General features: G+C 43.0%; 1 protein-coding gene across 1 annotated transcript in view; it reads right to left on the reverse strand.

Moving 5' to 3' along the window:
- Positions 1-428: 428 nt before the first annotated feature.
- The window catches only part of LOC118774531, a 95336-nt gene continuing 70829 nt past the window's right edge, over positions 429-24935 (reverse strand). The window contains exons 3-5 of the mRNA XM_036523878.1: positions 3988-4032; positions 1454-1562; positions 429-687 (exon numbers count right to left, since the gene is read on the reverse strand). Of these exons, the coding sequence (XP_036379771.1) occupies positions 429-687; positions 1454-1562; positions 3988-4032 (413 nt within the window). The remainder of the gene's footprint in view (positions 688-1453; positions 1563-3987; positions 4033-24935) is intronic.

Here is a 24935-nt window from a genome sequence, read left to right on the forward strand (position 1 = left end):
TCAGATTTCTCACATTGAGAGTTTCTTCAAACAGACGAAATGGACGCTGAGCCAGTGCAGACAGCTGCATGCACTTTCCAACAACCGCATATTCTCCCTCATTCTGCCTATTGGCTTTATCCTGACAATACATAGCATGTACTGCATGGTTTGTTCTGGAAGCTTTTTTTCACTCCTGACCCACGATGCTCTAAAGAGATTAGACATTACTGCAATATGATACTCAGTGTATCCCACCAAATAATAGCTTTGGGAGTAAAGCTACAAAGCCCTGGATATGATCGTCTCCTGTAGCATATGAACAAATTATAGCTTACATAGAATTGAAGAAGTTAGAATCTATATTTAGAAAGAAAAAATTATTTGTTGCTTTCAGTACGAACAAGTTGAAACAGAGCCGGCTGCAGCCAGCTCGTGTGGCTTTGCCATCAGGGTTTGGAAGGAAACAGACACAGATCTGGATAGCCAGAATCCTGCTGGGTCAGGAAGTCCAGCCCGTGGAGCAGGCTGGAGTTTGGCCCAGGCGTGTCGCCGTGGTGGCGTCGCCGTGGAGATGTCGCCATGGCTGGAGCTTGCGTGTCCTCGCTCGACCCCATCAGGGCAGCCAATGTCATCAGCCGCAACAGAGAGCCAGTTATTCCCTCACTGTCTGTGCATCCTCTCTGAACGCCAAACACAGTCTGCTGCCTGACAGACAGACAGACAAGACAGACAGACAGACAGACACCTTCAGATTAGCTCAGATGCTCACGGAAGATTCCAAGACTCGCCTGAGGGATTCAGGCTTGATTGCCTACCATCAGCTTGGAGCAAGCCAACTTTATATATACCACATTGGAACATGCCAGCTTGATATATGATAGCTTGGAACACGCCAGTTTTATATATAGTGGATTGGAACAGACCAGCTTGAGATATGCTAGCTTGGTACATGTCAGCCTGATATTCACCATACTGGAATAAGCCAAGATTGATATATTCCAGATTTGAGCATGCCAACTTGACATATGCCATCTTTGTACATGCCAGCTTGATATATGCCAGCTTGGAAGATTCCAGATTGGTGTAGCCATCTCAGTGGGAAGAAAGGGAACCCTGGTGCAAAGGCTTTAAAAGGTTCTGAGATCAGGGGAAATTTTGATATGGTCTTTATGCTGGACACATGCTGTGCTCCAGTGGTGAGTTGTGGAGCCCAGCAGCCATCAAACAGAGGCTGAGTGATTTAATATTGGCGCCACCAGTCCTAATCCATCCACACTAGTGCATAGTACATCTGGAACCCCAGACGTGTGGTTGGGTTTCTTTATGTCTTTGGGGTTTCAACAAATGCCTGATCTGAGGTCAGCCTCGCAGCTGGGTGCAGAGCACCCGCTGGCCCCACAAAACCTGTTTATCACCCCGTTTTCTTTGGGTCTTATTTTGCCATCGTCTTTGCTAAAAGGTTGTGGAGCACCACAGCACTGCAGCCACCGTGTATTTGGACAGGAATGCACAGGCAGCGGAGAAGCAGACGGTGACGGACTGCAGGGACGCTCCAGAAGCCCCACTTCCTGGCTTCTCTCCTGGAGCAGGAGGGGATCTTTATGCGCATCATGCCCAGGGGAGAAGAGCTCTGTCTGGGACAAGACCATGGTATTATGGGTGTGGGGGATGCGGTGGAGGCTGGATCAGTGGATCAGCGGTCATTATCTGTAATAACCAACCTCGTTTCTCCATTACAAGCTGCTGAGGTAAGCTGTGAGTGAGATTTTGGATCACACGGTCACCCGCATGAACTCTATGCACTGTGAGAGACAGTCAGATACCCAACATAACAGGCTGCTGGAGCCTGTTACCATGGGGTGTGTGTGTGTATGTGTGTGTGTGTGTGTGTGTGTGTGTGTGTGTGTGTGTGTGTGCACGTGTGTGTGTGTCAGGTGTTTGGGGGTGGTATATTGAGGGTGGGCAAGGGACAGGATGCTGAAGTTTATGGAGCATGACAGTCAATTGCATTTATTGATGTCTAGACACACACAGAAACAAACACTGTACTGCAGCCAAACACATTCCAGAGCATGCTCCATGCTGACCTGTCTGACAGTCCACACAGTGGGGGTTATTTCTGCCAGAAGGTGTGTGTGTGTGTGTGTGTGTGTGCGCGTGTGTGTGTGTGTTTGTGTGTGTGTGTGTGTGCTTGCACACACGTGTGTGTGTGTAGTAAATAATATACAGTAACTGACATAACTTTAATAAACCTTAGCTTCTGATGTTCTGCGTTTTCTGGCTGTTGTTCACCAGATATGATAGGTTGTGCAAACACTCCCACATGAACAAGCACAGAACTCCCTAACAGAAGAACATGACCACAGAGGACACAGTTACACATGGGTTGGACTGGGGAGTGGTGTCTCTCTCAGCATCTCTGGATGAAGGTAAAAAACCCCCCATGTACAGAGTGTAGAAGCACTCAAAGGGAAAGAGCCCTTCAGTTTTCCTCACACTGAGCTGTACTGGGCTTCTCTCAGGTTCAGTCCATATTTATCAGAGGGTGGAAGGATTCGTACTGGAGATTTTTTTTTTCAATTTTCAAACACAATAAAATTGCATGCCCCATGTAAAAGCGATCAAAAAATAAACAGGGCTTAGAGTAAGGAGTTACGAACAGAGAGAGCTTTCTAATTTTCTCAGTGTCCAACACAGGAAAAGACCACTGGTGACCCATATCTGAGTCACTACCAAAAGACAGGATCTTGTCTGCAGAAAGAAGTATGACTCTGCACTGACTCACAGATGCGACAGTGATTTTCCCTGTGATAACAAAGGTTCTGAGAATCTGTTTCCCAGCAAGGCCTTGGCTTGAAGCACTTTTTTCAAAGCAGAATAAAAGTTTAGAAGTTTAAAGAATTTGGTCACACACTGTGTCACACACTGTAACAGATTCTGTTAGTTGCCGAAGATTCAATGTATCAGCACACCTCTGTAACAAAGCTTTTTCTAATGAAGGCACACTCATTGCTGAAACATAGGCGCTATTAGGAACTACAGTGTTGAACCAACTTTATTCAGCATTTAGTTTGTGCATTAGTCATCTTTTACCTAAGCAACAAGGATGTACGCTTTCTTGTCTCTCGATAAACAAAAATATGCTGCATGTGTTTAGAGGTGAGTGTTTGACAGAAATAACAAAAAAGGAGACAAAAGGATCTCACTTACAGTAATGCTTCAAAGCTAATGCAGGGATTCCCTACAGCCAGCTGGAGTTCCAACCAATACCCCATCAGTATACCACCATTTTTTTTTCATGTCTTTGCTTTTTCGGTGTGGCAGAGGGTGATGGAAGATGACTTTTGACAAGGCTCTTGGCAGTTCAAATTGTAGGTAGGAAAGGGTTTTTACCTATGAGCGAAGTGCATAACATGAAGAGCCTTAACAAATATCTGGCCAATCAAATAGCTGGCATGTGTCAGGTTATCCTGGACATGAGTGTCAGCTAAACACAAAGTGATGAAAGGGTTAAAACTGAGTACCTGCTCTAGTTGAGGGCTATGCTGTATTATGCCTCTAATGACCGCTTTGCCATTACAGAAGGAAAAAAGGGAAACAAGGGTAGTAATGATGGCACAATGATCTCACAGAAGCACAGCCTAACTGCCTTCTCCCAAACCTCATGACTAACACAGGGAGGAGGGCTTTGCTATAACAGGGTCTTCACTAAAACATGGAAGATGGAGGATGACCTTCGCACAAGGAGAAAGCCCTCTCAAACACAGGGAGGAAGTGTTCACCAGCACAGAGATGAAGCCTTCACAAACACAGGGGCAAACCCTCACAAACAGAAAGAGGAAGCTTTCTCACATGCAGGGAAGAAGCCTTCACTAAAACTCAATCAGCAGGACGGCAGGGTTTCCACAGTTAAACTGAAGTGTTACTTTCCATGCCCTGCCTGCAGGGGGACACAAAACAGACACGGTGGAGAGAACCGAGGAGGAAGGAGAAGAAGAGTCTTACCAGGATCGCCTCGTTTTCCTACCCTGCCTCGCTTTCCTGGAGGGCCTAGAAAGTAAGACAGAGAAAAAAGAGAAATTAATAATTCCTTCATGCATCTGGTGCATCTGAATCTTCTACCAACCTTCTTCATGTTTCTCAGCCCTCCAAGGCACTCAGAGCCCACTTACAGGTGCACAGGTGACATTTTGCTGGGTGATGTTTCCTCTCAACATCTGGATCTACAGTACCAGTCTAGAGGTTTGGGCACACTTTTCTTTCTTTATTTTTACTATTTTCCACATTTTAGAATAATAGTAAAGACATCAAATGAAACTATGAAACACTATGAAACAACACAAATGGATTTATGCAGTGACCAAAAAAAATCTAAAATCTATTTTAGATTCTTCAAAATAGCCAAAAAATGTTTTTTAAAAATGTTTTTTGGAAAGGAATTCATACATAGGTATCAACTTCACATTTATATTTGTGTAAGAAACAAATTTCAAGCATTTAAGCATAAGTCTATAGATAAAAATGTCTTTGAATGCATGTTTCCCATTATCATAATCAGGTGTGTCCAAACTTTTGACTGGTACTGTACATGAATCACAGCACAGGTATGTGTCCCTGTAGGCCCAAGGGGAAGGTAGGGGGTATGGTGGGAATATGGGAGACTGAGTAATTGGACAGTTTCTTACAGCAGTGTAGCTTAGTGGTTAGGAACAGCGCCTGTAACCAAAACGCCTCTGGTAAATTCCCTGTTGGGGCATGGCTACTGTACCCTTGGGCAAGGCACTTAACCCAGAATTGCCTCTGTAAATATCCAGCTATATGCATGGATAACATGTAAAAATTGTGACCTATGTAAGTCATTCTGGATAAGAGCATCTGCTAAATGACAGTAATGTAATGTAAATATGATCACAATAAGAAAACTTCAGTCCTTTGGGAACACATAAGCTTCAAAAACCATTTCTTTTAAGTGAACTGTATGTGCCCCACTACACAACCTGTCACCTGAACACTCCCCCATCCAACCACATTGCTTTATTTAAAATCATGACACCTTTTCCCAATGTTTTCATTTTGCCACAGCATCAAGAAATCTGTAGGATTTATGAAACATAAGTAATGCTGAAACCATAAGCACATGCAGCCTTATCCTACAGGCGTATCCACATCAGAGTGGAGATAGAAATGAGGGTGAGGGAAGCTTACTGATAACTACAGCTCTTCTCTGTTTTCTCAGGCAAGTCCTTGGAAACCACAAGAGGAAAAACTAGACCAGAGAGCAGAGAATGCTTGGCTATTCCTTTTTATTTCTTTCTGTCCACCAGTCTTTTTTCTAATGAATACCTTATACATGATGACATTAAAAATTACATATCTGTAGGCTTTTCCATGACCACGTCAAAGCATCTATTAGATGCACTCATCTTCACATCTACCACAGAGAAAAATTTGCGGTACTCCAAAGGATTACATTACAGTTATCATAATGGCAGCTCCACCGCCCTAAATTTCTCCAAGAGTTTCACTGCAAACCCATCACTGTATCTGTCTGTTCCAATGACCCTCCTAGAGTCCGCCACCTCAGTCCACCAGCAGCCTGCTTCTGTCCTAATTTTTTTTTCCGCAGAACGGAAAACGGAGGTCAAAGGGCTTTTAAAACCATGCTTGACAAGACTGTGAAATGGGAACCATACCTGCGAAACAGAGCGGCGCGCCAATGCAAACGGCTCTGCCCGCAAACATGCTTTTCTCATTAGCGCAAGTGGGAGTTAGCCGGCTCCCCGCTGCTGCACCTCCGGCAGGGACCCCCCAGGGGAGATGCTCTCCCCGTGTCAGACAAACAGCAGTATAGGTCTGCATAATGCTGTGTCATTCACCAGACGGACAGCGGGCAGAGGACCAAAACACAGAGGCAACTATTATTATTATTAGTATTATTATTATTGCTATATCAATGCTACTTGCATTGGCAATACAAAAAGAGAAATCCCTCCACCCAATCCTCTCTTACCCACATACAAACAGTTCTTTAAGCAGGCTCCATGGATCCAGGGAGTAGATATGAGCTCTTAGAGGCAGAACCAAAGCCCCATGCTCATGTCCTCCCTGAGTTCCTCAGAGGGGTCAGGTGACATGGGGCAGGAACTCACCAAGGCACAGAGTAACCTACCTCACCTGCTGGGGGTGAGGGAAGCCCAGCTGACATGCCTCACACTCCCCACAAGCACATTACCGCATGCACACACTACTACCACACACGAGGAACGAGGAAGAGTGTCTTCCCATGTGTGCGATAGAGCAGGTCCTCCTCGATGCTGAAGGGACTGCCGTGGATACTCCTGGGCCCCAACTGTTTCCATCCTCACATGGGAAACCGCCCTTCCGTACCTTAAACACACCTCTTCACTTCCTCCTGCTTCCTCCAACTTCACTCTCCAACACGTGATTCAGTCCCCTGAGGTCCGAGGATGTCTGTGGATCTAGGGATCGGTTTTGCATCCGGCAGAGATGGGTTTTTTTTTATGTCTTCCTGAGAAAGTGCTTATGTCAGCATCATTTCCATCATGGCCATAGTATGTCTGAAATCTTTAACCAAAGATGATACAGAACTGTTGCAAAAATGGCAAAAGTGTTTAGGCACCCAGACCTAAAGCAGGCCTGCTTAACAGCCATTAGTGATGAGGAGGCATCTAAATGTAAAGGTTTTTGGTGGTAGCATATGCAATTAGACTAACACTTAAAGTGCTGGTGGTCCATTTAGGCCCCGCGGGACAATAAATATGCTCCGCGGTGCTTTTGACAGGTTGATTACATTTATTAAGTTTCATCGGAGCCCCCGGCAGAAGTGTTGACAGCAGATAGGGTTGAATATTGCACACAGTGAGTGAGACTGTACGATCCCTTTCCTAGGCAGCAGTGTACCATAATGGTAAGGAGTTGGGAACATAACCAAAAGGTTGGCGGTTCCATTTCCTGCTGGGGCACTGCTGCTGTATCTTGGGGCAAGGTACTTCACCCAGAATTGACTCAATCAACACTCAGCTGTATAAATAGGTAACATGTAAAAACTGTAACCCATGTAACTCGTTCCTGATAAGAGAATCTGCTAAATAACAATAACGTGATGTAATATAGCGGAAGAATCTATTATGAATCTATTATGAAACTCAGTCAACATAAAACATTGGTCAAGCAAACAAGTAACATTTGTTATCAACCCTAAAAAGACTCAAACAGCCCTGCGGAATGGTTGCTTCTAAGGTCAAGAAAATAAAAAAAAATGTCCCTGAGACTGAATACCAGATGATGACTTGGAAATACGAGGTTTGAAATACGAGGTGCAATTTGCGTTGCTTGAGTTAGGTACCAGACTACCTGATCGCGCTGGAAAGTATGGAGTTCCTAGCTTAGAGCTGCAATAAAACAGACATCAAGGCTCTTGCCAAAAAAGAGCATGACTGGTTTTCTGCAGCCTTTCCTTCTCAGAGATCCCATTAACACCCATTTCCACCAGGTATCACAGGAGGACACCTGTGGTATCCAGAGCAACATGAGAGCCAAAACAGACAAGCGTGATGAGAGAACAGAGGCCATGTAGTCCAGGTGCGCTGTCCTCCCTCTCCAGCCTGTAATGCAGGCAAAGGCTCAGAAAAGGTGACTCTTCCAACATCTCTGAGAAGCTGGACCTTGGGGAGAACTGGCTAACACCTCTAAGGAAAATGAACAGAAAGAACAAATGTTCAAAAAACTAATTTTAAAAACCAACATACAAAAAACCAGCCTTAGCACATAGCACATTAATTAGGCAGATGTAGCCAGTTAACCAATGAGCTGGCTCAAGGAAATTACAAGACAAAGACAAAAGAATGACCTTTGAAATTGAATGGACATAGGTCTGTTATTTAGCGGGATGTACAATGAACGATGAAGGATCTTTAGAAACAAATACACATGACAAACAATTACAAACAATCAAGTTTTGGGGACAGGTGAAGGCTTCTCCTTCACAGACCTGCAGACACCTGTCCTGATACCTCCAGAGGAAAACAGCTCCTATGCAGCAACACTGCACATTTACATTTTTTCATTTGGCAGACGCTTTTATCCAAAGCGACTTAGAAGTGAGGTACAATGACATATGGACAGAGGGAAAGGAAATTAACACAGTTTACAGATGCATGAATATGATATGAATAGATATACTGTGAATAGAGTGAAATGTGCACCCAAAACAAGCAAATCAAATGCTGCTGTTATGTGTGAATTACATCAAACTGGTCCTTTGTGAAGCATTCATAAATTGTGCTCCTGCCATGAAGGTGAGTAGTCAGAGGGAGCTGGGGGAAGAGGAAGTGATGTAACAGGACCCAAGGCTGCCAAAGCCATTTACGGTGACAAGGCTGAGGAGTCAATCTCTGAGCTTCTGTTTCCTGACTGAGACAGACACTCAAGGTCCAAATCCTGTCCTCCAGGGTCAGGCGCTGAAATCCTGAGAAATTTCATCCACACCGAGCCAAGTCCCGATCCACAACGCCCCACAACCCCTCCCGGAAAGCATCCCTCACCTCACAAACCCTTCCTATCCGGAAGCAAGGATCCAGGTCAGAATCTCTATGGAAATGGGAGTGCACTGATGTTATTCTAAAGATTTTTTTTAAGGAAGTAGTCTGCAAAAAAATGTGATGTGTAGTGGCAAGTGATGAGAAATTTACAAATTGTACCTCTCTTTACTGCCCTCTCTGTTAGTCCTCCTATGGGACACTGCTAGGAGAGTACTCTAGTCATGTATTGAGAAGGCCAGTGTTGCAGTTACAGCCTCTCAGAAGGGGTATTCAGGTCATTCCAAGCTGAACACTTAACCCCTTCAAATACTTTTCAGCACCTTGTGACATCACAAAGACCGTATATTACAAGGGAATTTTCCAAAAGGAACGTTCCAAGGGATGGAATCCATATTGGATAACCTGCACAAAAATTCCACAGAATGAATCCATATTACAGAGGGACACGTATAAAATCCAGATATCCTGGGGAGAAGCCTGGTTCTCATTTACTTGTTGGCTCCCACTTCTGCATGTGTTCCCAGCCTGATATGTCATATAAGCAGGCTGTGTCTACACAAGATGACAGCACCCTCTGTGCATTGCACTGTCCACCCTGATGAAAGAGCAAATAGACACCGTCTGTACACAAAAGCAATTTAACTTACCCTATGGAGCCTCACACTGTTGTCAGAAACCCTTTAAAAGATTAGATTAGCTGTGGGAAACAGTTACAAGAAACATCTCTTCTGACTAGGAAAACAGTATACTAGATATTACAGTTGGTACCAACATACTATAATGGTTAAGGAACTTAGCTTGAAAACTAAAGCGTTCAGGTTAGGTGTTCAGGTTCCTTGGCATAGCCACTGACCTCGAAAATGGTACTTAACCTCAGTTGCTTCTGAAAACGTCCAAATGGAAAAATAGATAGGATGGACATTTGAGTAATTCCTCCAGCATTACAGTGTCTGTCAAGCTAGTTCATGAAGAAGAAGAAGAAGAAGAAGAAGAAGGGAGGGATTGAACAGGCCTGCTGTCCACTCACTGTCAGCCTGTTCACCTTCATAACTAACACCCCATTTTTCCCAGAAATGATTGCTGCAGACACAGAGTAGAAGCATTTCATCCACCAGGACTGTACTGTGAAGCAGAGACACAGAAGCCGATTGCTCCTACAATCAGAACATCTGGAGCCTGGTTTTCCTCCAGAGAAAATCTACAAAATGGATATCAACATCTAAGCAACCAATGGCCATGACTCCACATACCACCCAATCCCAGAATCCCCTCCACTTTGATATACTGTGCCTCTACATAATTACATTTCAGGGACATGTTTCCAAGCAAGCAAAACACAGCAGGAGAACAGATACCTACACTGCTGCATGAAGGGGAAAGCTTTATATTATACTGAAACTGTTTGCGATAAGCTTCCCATTGGAAACAATATCATGGGTTACTCTGTATGGTAGCCACAACAGCAAAAACGTTTTCCTTTGTCCACTGATGTGAACATTATTTCTAAAACACAGTGAAATGTCATTAGGAGATCCTTCAACACTTCCTGTACACTGTTTTGCCCTGATGTCTTCAGCTACTTGCAATTTTTTGTCCCTGTTCCCAAAAGACGTGCTGACATTTACCACTCTCAGTCAGTCTTCAGCCTGATTAGTCACTAATGAAAAGGAAGTGCTTTTCTTCCAACAGTAAAAAAAAAAAAAAAAAAAAACACAAAACATATTTCTTAATTTGTGTACTATACAGCAGTAGGACGCAAACTTGCAGCCAGCAGAGCGTAATACTGGCTTGATTAGCTCTGGGCTGCATTTCAACGCTAACTGGCAGTGACAGAAAAGACCCACAGGTCTTTGTAGTCTAAATGCCTTTCTTGGATGCAGACTTGATGCTGTACAATATGCCTGTCATCCCCCTCGTTCTCTCTCTGAGCGGTACTAGTACATCACAGCAGAGAATGCCTCAAGCCAGCCTGAGAGACCTGTGAAGCCCATTTTTGAGAGAGGAGAAGAATGTGTTTTTTTTTCTATTTTTAATTCATGTTTCTGTAGTCCTCAGCCTCCATTTGTTACAATTTGTTGAATTATTATCCACTGGCATCTCTAATGAAGAGCATATCACTCACTGGATCTGTGCCAATGATGAGAACAACAGAGAGTTTTCTGATATTAATATTAGAAAAAGTGTTTTTCCTTGAGCTTTAACCCTCATTTTGAGGTGGGGGAAGAGATTGATATGGAGTGGAGGACAAAGATGGAAAGAGCATGAGAAAGAGAGTTTATTAACTTATAAAAACCATAGTTTTTATGTAAGTTGAAAGAACATCTGTGCATACAAAATTAAACCATCCCAGTTGAATAAATGTTGGTCACATACTGTCAGCCAACATAAAGCAGAATACTTTCTCATAACTGCTTTATAGTGTAGTCACACCATGTTGGTTAGATTCTACTTTGCAGTGTCATTATGGAGCAGTTGACTTAACGACTTGTTAGACAGTAACTGAATATGCTAAATTGGTCATTACTTTGAAGCTAATGAGTACTTACAAGGTAACATTGTCAGCACATTGCTGGGGGAAACAGTGTTCTTTGCCTTTCAAAATAGACAAATGTCAAGAGAGCACAAGCAGTGGAGGGAAAAATGAGAGAGTTGGTTAAAAACATGACCTTTTACACTTAGTTTTTCTTTCTGTTTTTCTTGGAGAGTGTGTTGGCAGCCAAATTATGCATTGTTTTGTCTTCCTATACAGGCTGTAGCGGAGGCACTAAGACTTGATACAAATGGCTGTCACCTAATCATCCTGTTGTCTTGAAAATGCACTGATTGACACCTTGTTGGTTTCCTCCCCATTTTTTCAGAGGATAAAATTTAAAAACTTTCATTCCTTTTCCCCCAGTGACTCTGAAGTGGGAAACGTGCAAAAAATTCTCATACCCGAGCCTGAGCACAGAACAGATTAAATGGTCATAAGTAGGCTCTCAATGTACTCATACCTTTGATGAACTGGCACTAAAAAAGATGACTTTGCAGAAGAAACACTGGTGTGTAAGCAGTGCAAGCATGCATAATGAAACCATGTCACATTTTAATCCTACCGATATTTCACAGAGCATAACTGTATGTCTATCAAAATATCAGCATCAGCATAGATATATATGCAAAACTAAAGCTGATGGACATTGATTGTAAACTGCGGTGATATGAATTCAGCAGTAGTTAATCCTCCAGGTTTACACGAGTGGATTCCACTCTGATAGTATCTTGTAGCAACAGTCCCTAGTCTCCATATTATTCCAAGGGATTAGCAGAAATCTCAGGGGAGAGGTAACAGGCTCTGGGGGGATTAAGGGTTGGATTACAAGGCCTCCAAGTCAAATCCAAATGTGTAAATATTAGTGATGGGAGAGTGGGGCTTTATGAACTCCTTCATGAGTGCAGCTACCATGTGCTGTCAATGAAAGGTTCATATTAACCGTAGCAAAGTACTGTGATGAGTTAAAATCTTCGAGTTGCCAATAATGTGATAGCTCCATGGATTTTGGGGTCATACTGCCATGCTCTCTCATCGTTATTCATTTTTCATGTTCTTGAACAAATGGGACAGCTCTTGTGATACACAAACAAACTCATGCATGCATTGTAAATCTTCATAGTGTTTCTTGCTGTGACCTTTTCCTCACCAGCCTCTAAACAGATTTATACATTTTAGGTACAAATTAGTAAGTCGGTGCCAGAGCTGAAAACCAATATGTTTTTATGCAGGCGTTTGTAGTGTTGTTTGCAAGATTTTTGTTAAGACTCATACAGAGTAGAAGCAAATCTCACAAAACTGACTGAGCATCTCCTCTGCTGAAAGGGACAAATAAATAAATAGATTATATTGCATTATTGTCATTTAGCAGTGACACTTATGCAGAAACTTACACAGATACAATTATCCACCTACACAACTGGATAATTATTAAGGCAACTGTGGGTTACATACCTTGTCCAAGGGTACAACAGCAGTTCCCCCAGCAGGGAATTGAGCCAGTGACCTTTTGGTAACTAGCCCTGCTCCTCACCACCACACCACACTGCTGCTTAATAAATACAACGTCATTGGATGTGAAAAATTACCCTCAGAAAACTCAGCATAGAGCTGTTAGGGAGATAGGGTCTCTGGTGAAGGCCATTACGCACTTATTACGTTTTAAGGCATGTGATGGGTGAGCCAGAGCAAAATGAGGCCCTTGCGTGATGGAGGGCTAAGTGGGCCCTGCTGGGATAAACAACTCCACCCTCCAGCGAAACGCTTCCATGTGTTTGCCATGGCTCAGAGCGTCCATGTTTACGGTGAAAGTTTAGCTTTGTTTCTTTTCAGTACCCGCTTGGGTGGCGCTGCCATTATTAGGCTATTCCAAACGGGCATCAGGAATCAGTGGAGCATCGACGTGACAGCGATTTCCCCAACAGGCCAGGCCCTCCTCCCCCTCTTCCTTCTCCTCCTCCTCCCTCAGGCCTGGTCTAGTTTTCACATTCATCAATACTCAGAACCTCCAGCAATGATTTCAAGCCAGTTAGGTCAGCTGACTCTGGCTATTGACTTCAAATAATTATTTTGTGCAGCACTTTATTTATTATTCTGTTCTGTCTATGTATCCTACAATTGCCCATTAACTGTCTAGTGATGATTCACTGTATTTGGTACTTTTTGAGTTTTTCATCTAGGAGTTGTGACTTAATGTAATGGTTGAGACTTATGTAAGAAGAAGGGCCTGTTTTACTGTGTTTTATGTACTTTGTTACTTATACTGAATGCTGTATTTTATGAATATGTCTGTAAATGATATGTCCATGGGGACAGTAAAGGACAACATTTACTTTGCAGACACTTGGCAGACACTTGCAAACTTACAAAGAAAGAGTAAAAAATGCATTTAATAAATTTGCAGGAACAGTGGTACATTATGAACACAACTAATCATATCAAAATATGAACCAATCCATCACACAGTATTGTGATAGCTAGAGCTGTCTTAATTCATAAATACATTAAATTTTATATACAATCTCTTTAGGCAGCTGAAATATCATAGAAGCAACTCCGTAAGATATCTTTCTTAAGGGTACACCAACAGTGTAGCACCAAACCCTGTACCACATCATTGGCAGATTGAGGGTGGGGCAACATCTGAGTTTTCATCCCACAGAACCGGTCATGAGTTTTGAGTCATTTATAATGGTGTCATGGTTGGGACCTTGCATTGGCGGTACTGCACATGAGAGAGTCGAGCTCGGAAGGCACAATTTCAAATTTCCATGTGAATGAACACACAGCTTCACCTGCAGTTCACCGGCCCCTCTCACAGGAAACAAGACGGATGATTGGTCAGTGGGTGAGCTGTGTGCAGAGTTACTACAAAATCAATTTTCTGTGGTTACGCTGGCTGTCTAATGAGTGTTTGATGACAGTTAAAAAAAAAAAGTTGTTGGCACTATAAAAGCATGAATTTCCTAGCTCCTCTATTTTTTGCACATGGACTGTTGCTGCTTATGGCCGAGATTTCAGAGAAGGAGGCAGATTTCTGAAACATAAATTAACTTCCAAGGTGTTACTTCCCAGGTGTTTTCTTTATTTCCAGTACTCTGGATAGAGTGCTGAAGTCTGTCAGTCTGGGTGTGTGTTAATCTGTGTGAAGGGGGTGGAGGTGTGGGTCACACAAAGTTCCCAGGGGTGGTTGGCAGGGTATGGGTCTATCTGTGGGGCAAGGAGACTAGAGGCCTGTTTGCAAAATTAATCCTGCTTCTAGTGAATATGAGGGAACTTGCGAACACTGTCAATATGCTGCTACATTCTCTCACTAACTAGATTAAGGTGTAAAAATAAATGGCTAATCCTGGGAGCCATTGCGTGCAGAAACTACATTTTCTCTGTAAGACCTCAGAATACAATAGAAAATATATATACAAGTGTAAGTGTGTGTGAATTTCTGTAATTGTTAAAGTGATGATATAACATTATGTAATAATCGTTTAAAATTATATGTATTTTTTGCAATACCGTATAATATTGAAAAAAAAAAAATTACATATGTAGTGTGGTCCAAGAAAGAAACAAGTCCTCTCAATATGACAAGTCATGGTAACCCCACACAGCACAAAGTCCCTGTCCCCCCCAATGCTTTCCAGATCCTTCATTCCTGTTTGTGGGAGTAAACTACACATACAGTTCCTTGCAAGGACAAAGCACATCTAAATTAACGTAATGTGTTTGGCTGTGATGCCAATTGAGGGAAAAAAAAGCTATTTCTACAGTGATATGACACTTACTGCATAGTTTCTCTATAGCTGCTTTTGTTTTAAAGGCTGGAAGATCAGCGAGGTATTTTATAAGCAAAGGTGATGCATACAGATCTTTTCATTCGGTTTAACAAAAATCACATTCCGTTACAGTCAATGATGTGTTCCACAGCCTTCCACACAATTCCAAGGCCAATACAAAATCAACACTGGTCAACAGGGAGATGGGGAGTGTTATCTAACCAGCCAGTAAAGTCAAAGTATAGACAAATACTTACAGCCATGGACTGAGGTGATACAAACCATGAGCATACCGCCCTCCATTGTACAGAGAAAGCCTAAACCATTTGTCAAAGTAAACCTTGTCACCTCATTGAGGGGTTTTATCAGACATGCATGTATAACCGCTCCAGTAATGAAACATGAGCAGGATGCTGTGCTCTCCCCTCCTGGCTGCTCTCGAGCACACAAGGAGAGACTCTCAGGGAGATGGCTCCACTAAGCTGATGCAACAAGCAAAACTTCCACATACTACTGTCTGGATCACCATCAGTGTTTCATAGAATGGTTAACTCTCACATTCACACCTCACTGAAGATACAAGAGCGTTTAACAGTCATCATACCATGAAGACCATAAAAGTGATGATGATGATAATGAGGATGACGAAGACAATGGTGATGATGATAATAACAATGACCATGATGATAATGATATTACAACTATTTATGCTACTACTCTGTTACCACTTCTACTGCTGCTGCCAATGCTATTGCCACTACTACTACAAATAATAATAAAAAGAGAGAATAAAAAGAACAACCACCATAATATTAATAATAGTCATCATAAACACAATTACTACATTTAGCTGACAGAAGACACTTGAGATAATTGGGGGAGTCTCCTCAAAATCAAAATCTAAATCTAAAGCCAGATAGAAACCTGGGAGGACTACAGAGAATGCCCAGCTTCTAAACTCCATGTTCTTTACTTGACTGGGTTTAACCTTCATCTGAGCAGACTGTTCCCACATGCTTGGAAAGTTAAAGGCAAGGCTGGACATAAATGATCTGGATTACTTTCACAGCCTTGCTGTTGCTTCCTTTTCTTTCTCTCCAAGACATTCTTGGGGAATCAAACATTGCATGAAAGAAATCATTCGGGGAAACCGGACACTGTTGGCCCCCTAACAGTACAAGGCCTCCATTGTTTCATTGTGAAACATCTACCCCAGGGTGAGCGTTCATTTGTTTTTTTGTTTTTCACCAGAAATTTACAGTGATTTTTCTTACTATGCAAACTTGATTTGTAAGTAAATACCAGAATGAATAAGATTATGACTATTTTTCTGACTGCCAGGTGAAGTGGTAGACATCCACCTTGTTGGGGGGCAGAGCAAATGACCACTAATGGCTGTCCTTTCTGACTTTGTGAAGTAACAAATGGACAGAGGTATGATTCTTTTTTGCAATGCACACGTCTGTAGTGTTTGGCATTGCCAGTTGTGGATTCCTAGTGTGCCTTGTGCTGTGGAATGTCCAGATTTAAGTGGTGCAGAGAGGTGTGTTAGGATAGCATTGCCCATTGCTAGGATTTCTCCGGATAATATGTCACTGCATTAGAAAACCTAAAGCATACGTGTGATCTTATTTTCTTTGTGCTTTATCTACAGTGTTTTCTGATATACAAAATCAGCTAGAGCATTTCTCTGGCTGAACAGATGCAAACAGACACACTATGTTCTAGAGACTTATGTTGTGTTTGGCACTTGTTCAGCCTGGGACATTTCCAAGTTCTCTCCAAATGGTCTAGAACATTCTAAAGTGCTCTACCAATGGTTTAAAGAAACATTCCAAACATGGCTGATAACTGTTGTGAGTGGTTTTACACACAACTGGATTACACCCAAACTTCAAACTCAAAATAAAATAGAAAACAAAAGCAGTAATGTGTATGTACTCTTTTTCATGCAGCAAATTGTTAGATTTGCTTTCTAAGAAAGTGCTTTGCTTTCTTGTGCTTCCTAAGTCATGAGTCCTCTCCAATTAGCCTTGAACATTTTCCAGTTCTCCTCAAATGGTGGAGAAAGCTTCCCATTCCTCTCCAAATGACGCTATGATTGAAGTGGCTCTTCCTCTCCCTCTCACAGATTTTGTTTTTCAAAACATTTCTGTCAGAACTCTGTGTTTAATTTAACGTGCCAGGAGAACAACCAAAGCACTCACACTCACAAATGAACACCGGCTTGGCATTTCAAAGAAAACAGACAAAGGAAGGGTCGTGCACAAAGTGGATCATGGGTAGCATGTGGCCGGTCACCCAAGTGCAGATTGTCCTAGTGCCCTGATTAGGGCCGATTGAAGTGAGCAGGATCATACACACAAAAGGTGAGCACAGGGAACTGGAACGGCTCAGGCCTTGACCCAGGTTCCAGTGTGCTTCTTGCACCTTACTTACTGAGCGGGATCTATCATGTCTCAAGTTTTGTTTTTCTTCCTTTGCTTTCATGTCTTTTAGACAGCACACTCCAGGCAGTGTTTATATTTCTGAAACTCATGTGAGAAAAAGCTTCACCTCAGGAAGGTTAACAATTTTGCCACCACGTAAAGCACACTCTGCTTCTGCCTAAGGGCTTCACTGAACTACTTTTAACTACTTTAAATTCAGTCCATCCAATGACATGGTTCACATTCCCCAATATATGCAGGTTGAAATAAACTATGGCCATAGCTGATAGTGTGATATTGGAAGAAATGTCTGGAATCAGAGCTGTGAGATGTGATCTGTAACACTGGAGGCTCATAATGTTTGTCTTTCCCCAAGGAGCGTGAGGCTTCAGTTTTACAAGTAACTCAGTACAGAAGATATACCATCCATTACCCATTTGTACAGGTGGATATTTTATTGAAAGAGGCATAGCAGCAGCGCTTCAATCTGGAAATATGTTTGCAGCCTTTCAACTCAAAGTCCAGGTGCCCAGCCACCAGCCCACACTGTCAGCCCATGTACCTTCCAAGAGATTTGAACCTGCAACCATTTCACTCCCAGCTCAGGTTTCAAAGCACAACACCACAGACCAAGAACATATGCTCACACATTAGCGCCTCTCTCCAAAAGCACTCAGGTTTTATTCATAAAGAAAAAAAATGAAATAGAAAAACTCTTCTCCTTCGTGACCATCAGATGTGCCAAAAGCAGCACCATCAGGAACAAGTGCTGACCATTTACACATTCCCTTCTGTAATCCCTGTGTGATTAAAGCCAGTAGGTCCTTCCAGCTGTTCTCTGCTCTGTGGTGGAGGTGTGTGTGTGCGCCCGTGTGCTAGGACTATAGGTCTTTGTTGTTAGGGGCAATCAAAGAGTACAGCAAACAGTATTAAAACCCTCTGTCATCACCTCCCCCACAGTCAGCGGTGTTTTGCACACTGCCGCTGCTGTAACCACATGACTTTCCTCCTGCTAAGTCACCCAGCAATCTCACTTGCACAGTTCAACAGTAATTAAGAAACAAAACTTAGACCTGTCCTGTAATCTCCTGTGTAATGCTTTCCTAGAAGGACACACAGTGGGACTGTCATTAACATATTGTCGATGGCAAACCTCATTCTGGGAGCTGTGTGGTGCTCCCACTTTCCATACCCCACCTCCTCCTTCCAGTCCCTTGACGCCTGAAGCCACTGCCTCTATGGCTACGTCACTTCCTTACCCTTCAGCTACCCTTTCCTGTGTCTCTGTTCCTGTGCCATCACCCCTTCTCATCATCACTGTAAAACTCAAACTAACACTATGTCAAACCATCTGCTGAGATGCTTAAAGGCGTTTATATTATCCTTATCCTTAATCCATCTGGCAAAGCTAAACATATAAAACATGATGATTTGTCTCTTTCAAACAGGCTTTCACTGCCCGTGACACAGAACCAGCTTCTTGCATTCCCTCTAAATTAACAGCAACTACACAAAGTGGGAATGGCATTTTTGAGCATGAAGAAAATGGCTTTATGTCCAGATCAAACACGCTCAACCATTTCCACCAGGAGATGGATTAAATACACTGTTTATATGTTAATCAATCTTTCATAACATCATTCAGTCCAGCTCTGCCAGCTGATTATGTCTGACACTTTAGAAACCATGGAAAACCAAACCTTTTTTAAAAACAAACTTTTTAAATGTTGATTTGTCAGATTCCATCAGTACCCCTGTGTGTGTGTTTGTGTATGTGTGTGTGTGGTTATCTTTATGTGTTCATGCTTGTGTGCACATGCACATGGATGTACTTGTGTATACATGACCAACCTTGTTTCTCAGAGCAGAACACAGGGGTTTATCCTCCATTGGCCCAGGGGCTGTGTGTCTGTCAGAGCCTCTGACATCTCTCCAAATCCCTCTCCCATCTGTCTTGGCACCCTAGCCCAATTCTGCAGGCCAAAATGGTCATTTCCTTGTGTCTGCTTCCTCATCTCTGCTCCTGCCACTACCACTTGTTTACTAGTTCTACGGTACAAATGTAACATCCCTTCCATCCCAGACTGGACATAAAACTCCAGATCTTTTACAGAAGTGTACTCTTCATGAGACAAATCCAGAGTGTCTGTGGGATCTTTAGGTAATCTGAACACTTATCAACTTGCGCTCTGCTGTTCCGAACCCTGCTTCAGACAGTGCCAGCTTTGATTCTTTGGTTTTTCCCCTACAGCCCAATGTTGCCATTCACCATGGTGTTGAGATGTTTTATGCCCTGTTTTCTTCACATAACAATGTGGGTGTGTGCTACACCAAGGCAGCTCCAAGGCTGGCTGAAGCCCTGCGGAGCTGTCTTTCACAAACAACAGCACATGTGCCTCTTCCAGCAGGGCTCAAGACAATAATAATAAAAAGTACAATCTGTTGTAATGAAGGGCAGGACAGGTGGCCTCTTGTCTGAGCTCCTGAGGCTGTCCAAACATGCTGTCAAATAAAAGCAGAGAAGCCCAGACTCTGGGTAGATGTTCTTTTTCGCATTGGTCACGCTACGCAATTTGCTTTGGCAAGTGTAGGACCAGTGGTGCGAACTCGGGTGCGAGGCAGCTGAGGTGGGTGCGTCCCTGAATTGGAGAGAAGAGTCAGGGTGCCAAAAATGCCTCCGTCCTTCTCACTCCTACCACACGTGGTCCGAATCTCCCTGACTGACGGCTCTTTGGCAAACGCTGAGAGGGGAGGAGCTTTGGTACCCAGACAGAATACGCACATTACATGATAAACACGTAACATAATGTTACACAATAAACAACAAAACATTCAATATCTTCTTCTATTGATGATTTGGAATTTTCCTGCAGTGATTTCCCAGCAGCCTGATTCAGGGTTATCCAGAGGCTGAGCCAACAATATATCTGTTTTAGAGCCACTTACTTATTTTTCCTCTTTCCTTCATTCATGAGATGGGGCCAAATAATGAATTTGGCAGTGGAGAAATGCCTTCAGCAGGAAAAACACAAAAGTGGCCATACACAAACCCAGCTGTGGTTCTCTGACACATTTATTGTGAGGGTTAAGGGCAGTTTGACCAGTCCTCCATAGCCTGAATAATAATTATCTATGAATATTTATCATTTGTTCAGCAAATTCTCTTATACGGAACACAATTTTGAAGTAGATTATGAATTCACACAGCTTGATAGCTTGGCATAGTGTAAATACAGAACTATCAGGGCCACTTAACTGGGATCTAATACTCTTGGACTAGACGTACCAGCTGTTAAATGAACTGTGGATGGTAGTACTTGGTGTCTTTTCTCTCCTTGATAATCAGCATTGAGAGTAATGTCTTCTAAGGATAGAGGTTTGCACCCTATTCCATGACACAGAGAAAAAATAACTCTCTGGCACTTCTGACATGGGAATGTCCAGCATGCAGTTACCGTACAGATGCTTTTATATTGTACACCCCTGTAAGGGACTCACTGGTTCAAACAATTCAGCGATTTATCAAAAAAAAAGAAAGAAAGAAAAAACTTCCCAGCTAATGTAAACTTCTTTCAGTTGTGAAAACAGACCCATTCATCATGCTAGCCCCCAGTCTGACATCTGAGCCTGCCCCGCTTAACAGAGGAATCTCCCTGCCCCTTGCTCAGAACAGGAGCAGTTACATAACGCATGCTGCAGAGAGAAAGGTGATCACCCCCTGCATTGACTGCCTGGGCTCCCTGAGATGTTGGGCCAGCTTGTGTCACAACCGCTGGAAAGATAAACACTTTATCTGGCATGGTGCACAGGGGTCTGAGCTCCACATGGTCTCAGACAGTGGTGTAGAGTTGTGTGTCTCTTTGGGGTGTAAACACAGCTTGGAGTGAGCTATGGTGTAACATCATAAGAGGGGGCAAGGCATGCTGGGAAAATCTATCACATTCCTTGGGCATTCAGGTCCTTGCTTCAGAGCAATTTATTCTTAGAGTGTGCACATATATGACATCACAAAGGAAGGCTCGTGATTATGTAAAGATCAGAGCATTCTTGCTACATTAGAGACTGCAGGGGGCAAGGGAACACTCCCAGTGCATGCCTGAACAGTTGTGGTGGCCCTGCAGCTGAACAGGAAGCTGACCCCAGCTTCAGAACACAAGGGCTGGGTAAAACTTCAGGAAACATTGCAGGCCTGGAGACTTGGGACCTGGGATCTTGCTGTCTATGTGTGTTGCTGTCTATGCATAAAGCCAGGAGGGTAGCAGGTAGCAGAGGGCTTTCAGTGGTGATGTCACTCCCTCAGACTGAGCTGCCTGTAGAGCCACCCTTTAGCTCAACTGTTAATGGCATTCGTGTTTAGAGTTTAGAGGTTTGAAGCTCATCTGGGTAGTTGTGTACCTCTTTCATGTTGGATATACACAGCTTGCCTTCTGGAGGAAGGTGCAGAAACCAGGCTGGGATGAAGTCTACTGCCCTATAGAGGGCGAAAATTTACAGAAAGATGAAGCAGTCTATTCTGAATTGCGATTTGAAAAGTCATTAAGCAGATACTCTTTGCCAGGATAATTTAAAATATGTGTGGAATATCTGGAACTAACAAATTACACTTGAATAAATTATGAATGGCAATTTCTGCATTTTTGCTCCACCTTTATGCCTGTTTCCATTGCAATAATTTATTTAAGACACTTTTACCAAATATATTCCATTACTGATATAAACTGTCTTGTCTACACATAAAGACCACACATAAAGTTACGTAATAGCAAAAATAAAGCTATTTTTTACTATTAAGGTAAAAAAAAGTGTCTGAGAGTGAGAGGCTGAGGGGTGGGCGTTGGGGGATGGAGGTTCATTTTGGAATTTGGGGATGTGGCTCATTCCGACCTAATAAGAAGAGGCATGAGTGCAGGCAGACTGTGGGAGGAAAAGTAAGAGGAGTTGACACAGAAAGATTTCTTTGCACAGGAAAGAGCGTATTGATCTTTCCCAATCGAGTGGACTGATCTTCCACTGCTGAGAGTGAATGGCAGAGCACATTGTCACACGATAAGTACAAAAACCCCAGTAAAAATCACATCATAATTGACAGTGACTGGCTGTGGTCAGAACCGTTGTGTTTCTCTAAATCACTTCCAGTATTGTTCATCAAGCTCTGTCCGGAACATTTAATCCTGAGAAGCTGCTCTCTATTTCTATTTCTAGTATTCAAAAAGCCACTTATTGAAGCAACCTGCTAAATGCTGAATTTATGGCAAATATTAACACAGAGGAGTCATGTTATACTCCAGGATGATTCATTTTATACTCCTCTGAGCTTTAGCGCACACACATCCCTGGACCACAGCACATGTGTGTCCAGCAGGAAAGCATGTGTGCCGTGCGTGTTGCAGTGAAGTGTGTGTGTGTGTGTGTATGCTTGTTTGTGTGTAAAAATGAAGCACACGCTTGTGTGTACTGTGGCCATGGCAACAGAACACACAGTCTGATTGACATTACAGATAGGCAGCCTCCAGCTGTGAAGAGGAAGTAGAGTGAAGCTTCCAATGAGCTTCCCTCCTGCAGCAGGGGCCCAGTCTTCCAGCAGCCTGCACACCCTCATTTACCAGCAGGGAGGGCAGCCCTCAGGTGTGTGTGCTTACCCAGGGGGTGGGGCCGAGGGCACTGCTTACTATGCAGCTGACTGGTTAGCATGAGCTACACTTACATCTGCTGGTGAGACTGGTCTGACCGCTTTCTAATAAAGAAATAAAAGAAAGCACTAGCAGGTATGAATTTGAATTTTAATATGATAAGAGGTGTTGCCGTCGATGAGGATATAGGGGTACAGTTCTATGACATGGAGTCTGAGGAAGAGGTCACGCTTGTCATGGGCTGAAGTTGTTGACTCCCCAATTAAAAATCATACATATTAATACAAATAAAGAGGAGATGGGTGGAGGAGGGATGCCGTGAACAGCTGATACGAAAAGGAAGTGATGAGTGTTTTTTTTGTAGCTGAGGATAGGACGGATTTGTTGATTGCAATTCAATTCTCCTCCCAAATTTTTCATTCTTCATTTGGAAAAACTCATACACTGCAAGCATGCCAGCACAGGTGTCCACACCTCGGCTATTACCTACAGGATACAGTGTACACATTGTGCCACACTTCACCAGTGAAGAAATCAAGAGAGGGAAGTGCTAGGCACAGTATCATTTTACTGCTCCATCACCTGGGGATACTGTATGTTTGCTTTGCTTGACAGGTGAACTGACATCTGACCTGCTTCAATCTGCATCCATGGGTCCAGAAATTTTACCCAATCATTCTCTGCGTTTCCCCCTCTCTCAGCAATATCAGTGTCAGAAGTTCAATCAATAGGAGGAGCAACCAAACAGATCGCAGATCATAATTAATCGATTTGTTGTACATTGATTTACTCCTGAAATGTTGAATTGGCAGATTGCACAACCTAGTTGTATTATGTATGCCTACAAGCTGTTAGGAGACAGTTCTGTAGAACGGCACGGCGTTTGATCTGGAGACAAGAAATGTGTATTAGAATACAAACGCTGGAGACAAACGATGTGTATTAGAATACAAAGCGATGCGGCTACATCCGACCGGAGCCAAACAGCGCCTCTTGATGGTAACAGTCTGCGGAACACGGGGTTCCCCATGACCATATATGGCCCTCACTTCTTAAGTTTGAACCCTACGGAGCCAATTAGGTAACAAGGTTCACGAGAGACCCAATTAGAGTGGGAGCTGTTTAGCAATACACAACTCCACAAAACCAATCAGAAACAGCACCCCCTCTGGTCATTGTAACATTGTAATTCTGGTCATTACCCTCTGGTAAATGTACCTCCTGAAAACTGTGTAAATGAGAATCATACATTGTACATGACGAACTTCTGCTCCATGCTGATGTTCCCACGGCCTGCTGTGCAAATAAACCTTCCTGTCTTTCACTGCGAACATCGGATCTGCTTCTTTGTCAGAATAAAACTTATTTCGATCCTCTGGGAGTTGACTAACAAGGCAAAGAGAGGTGGTAGCATGTTTATCTGGCAAAATGACAGCTGGTTTCCATATCCTCAGAAAACATCTGTGAATCTTTGCTTCAAAACAACCTGAACACAGACCTGTTTAACGAGCAGAACACATCTGTATATCTGGCTCGGTATACACTGCTTCAAACAATAACCTCTCCAACATTTAAAAATCCAACCCATTAAAGTTATATTAAACATGGATTTCTATATTTGGAGTGATTGTACTTAACTGTGCAAACTGTAGTTCCAAAGATTTTTTTTTTTCAAACAGACCAGCGTTTGTTGCATGCTGCTGCTTGGCTCAACGTATTACACACATTCCACATAATAGAAACATACATAAAGATGTAAAACCCCATTTATAAAGCTGGATATATACTGAAGCTAGGCAAGGTGTTTCACTCACTGGTGAAATGGCTAACAGGGGAATCAAACCTCTAAACCTCAGGTTACAAGCCAAGCCGCTCTCAGCTCTGCCACTGTGTCTCCCGCAGGTACTGAGAGAGGATCCAGGATGCACATTTGTAATAAAACTGGCTGCTTGCCTTCCCAGCCACCAAAGAGTGGCCGTAAACAACCTAAGACACAGTATTTCAAAGGATTACGGTGGAGTCCCAACTTT

Source organism: Megalops cyprinoides, chromosome 3, assembly GCF_013368585.1.
Source record: "Megalops cyprinoides isolate fMegCyp1 chromosome 3, fMegCyp1.pri, whole genome shotgun sequence".
Classification (NCBI taxonomy): domain Eukaryota; kingdom Metazoa; phylum Chordata; class Actinopteri; order Elopiformes; family Megalopidae; genus Megalops; species Megalops cyprinoides.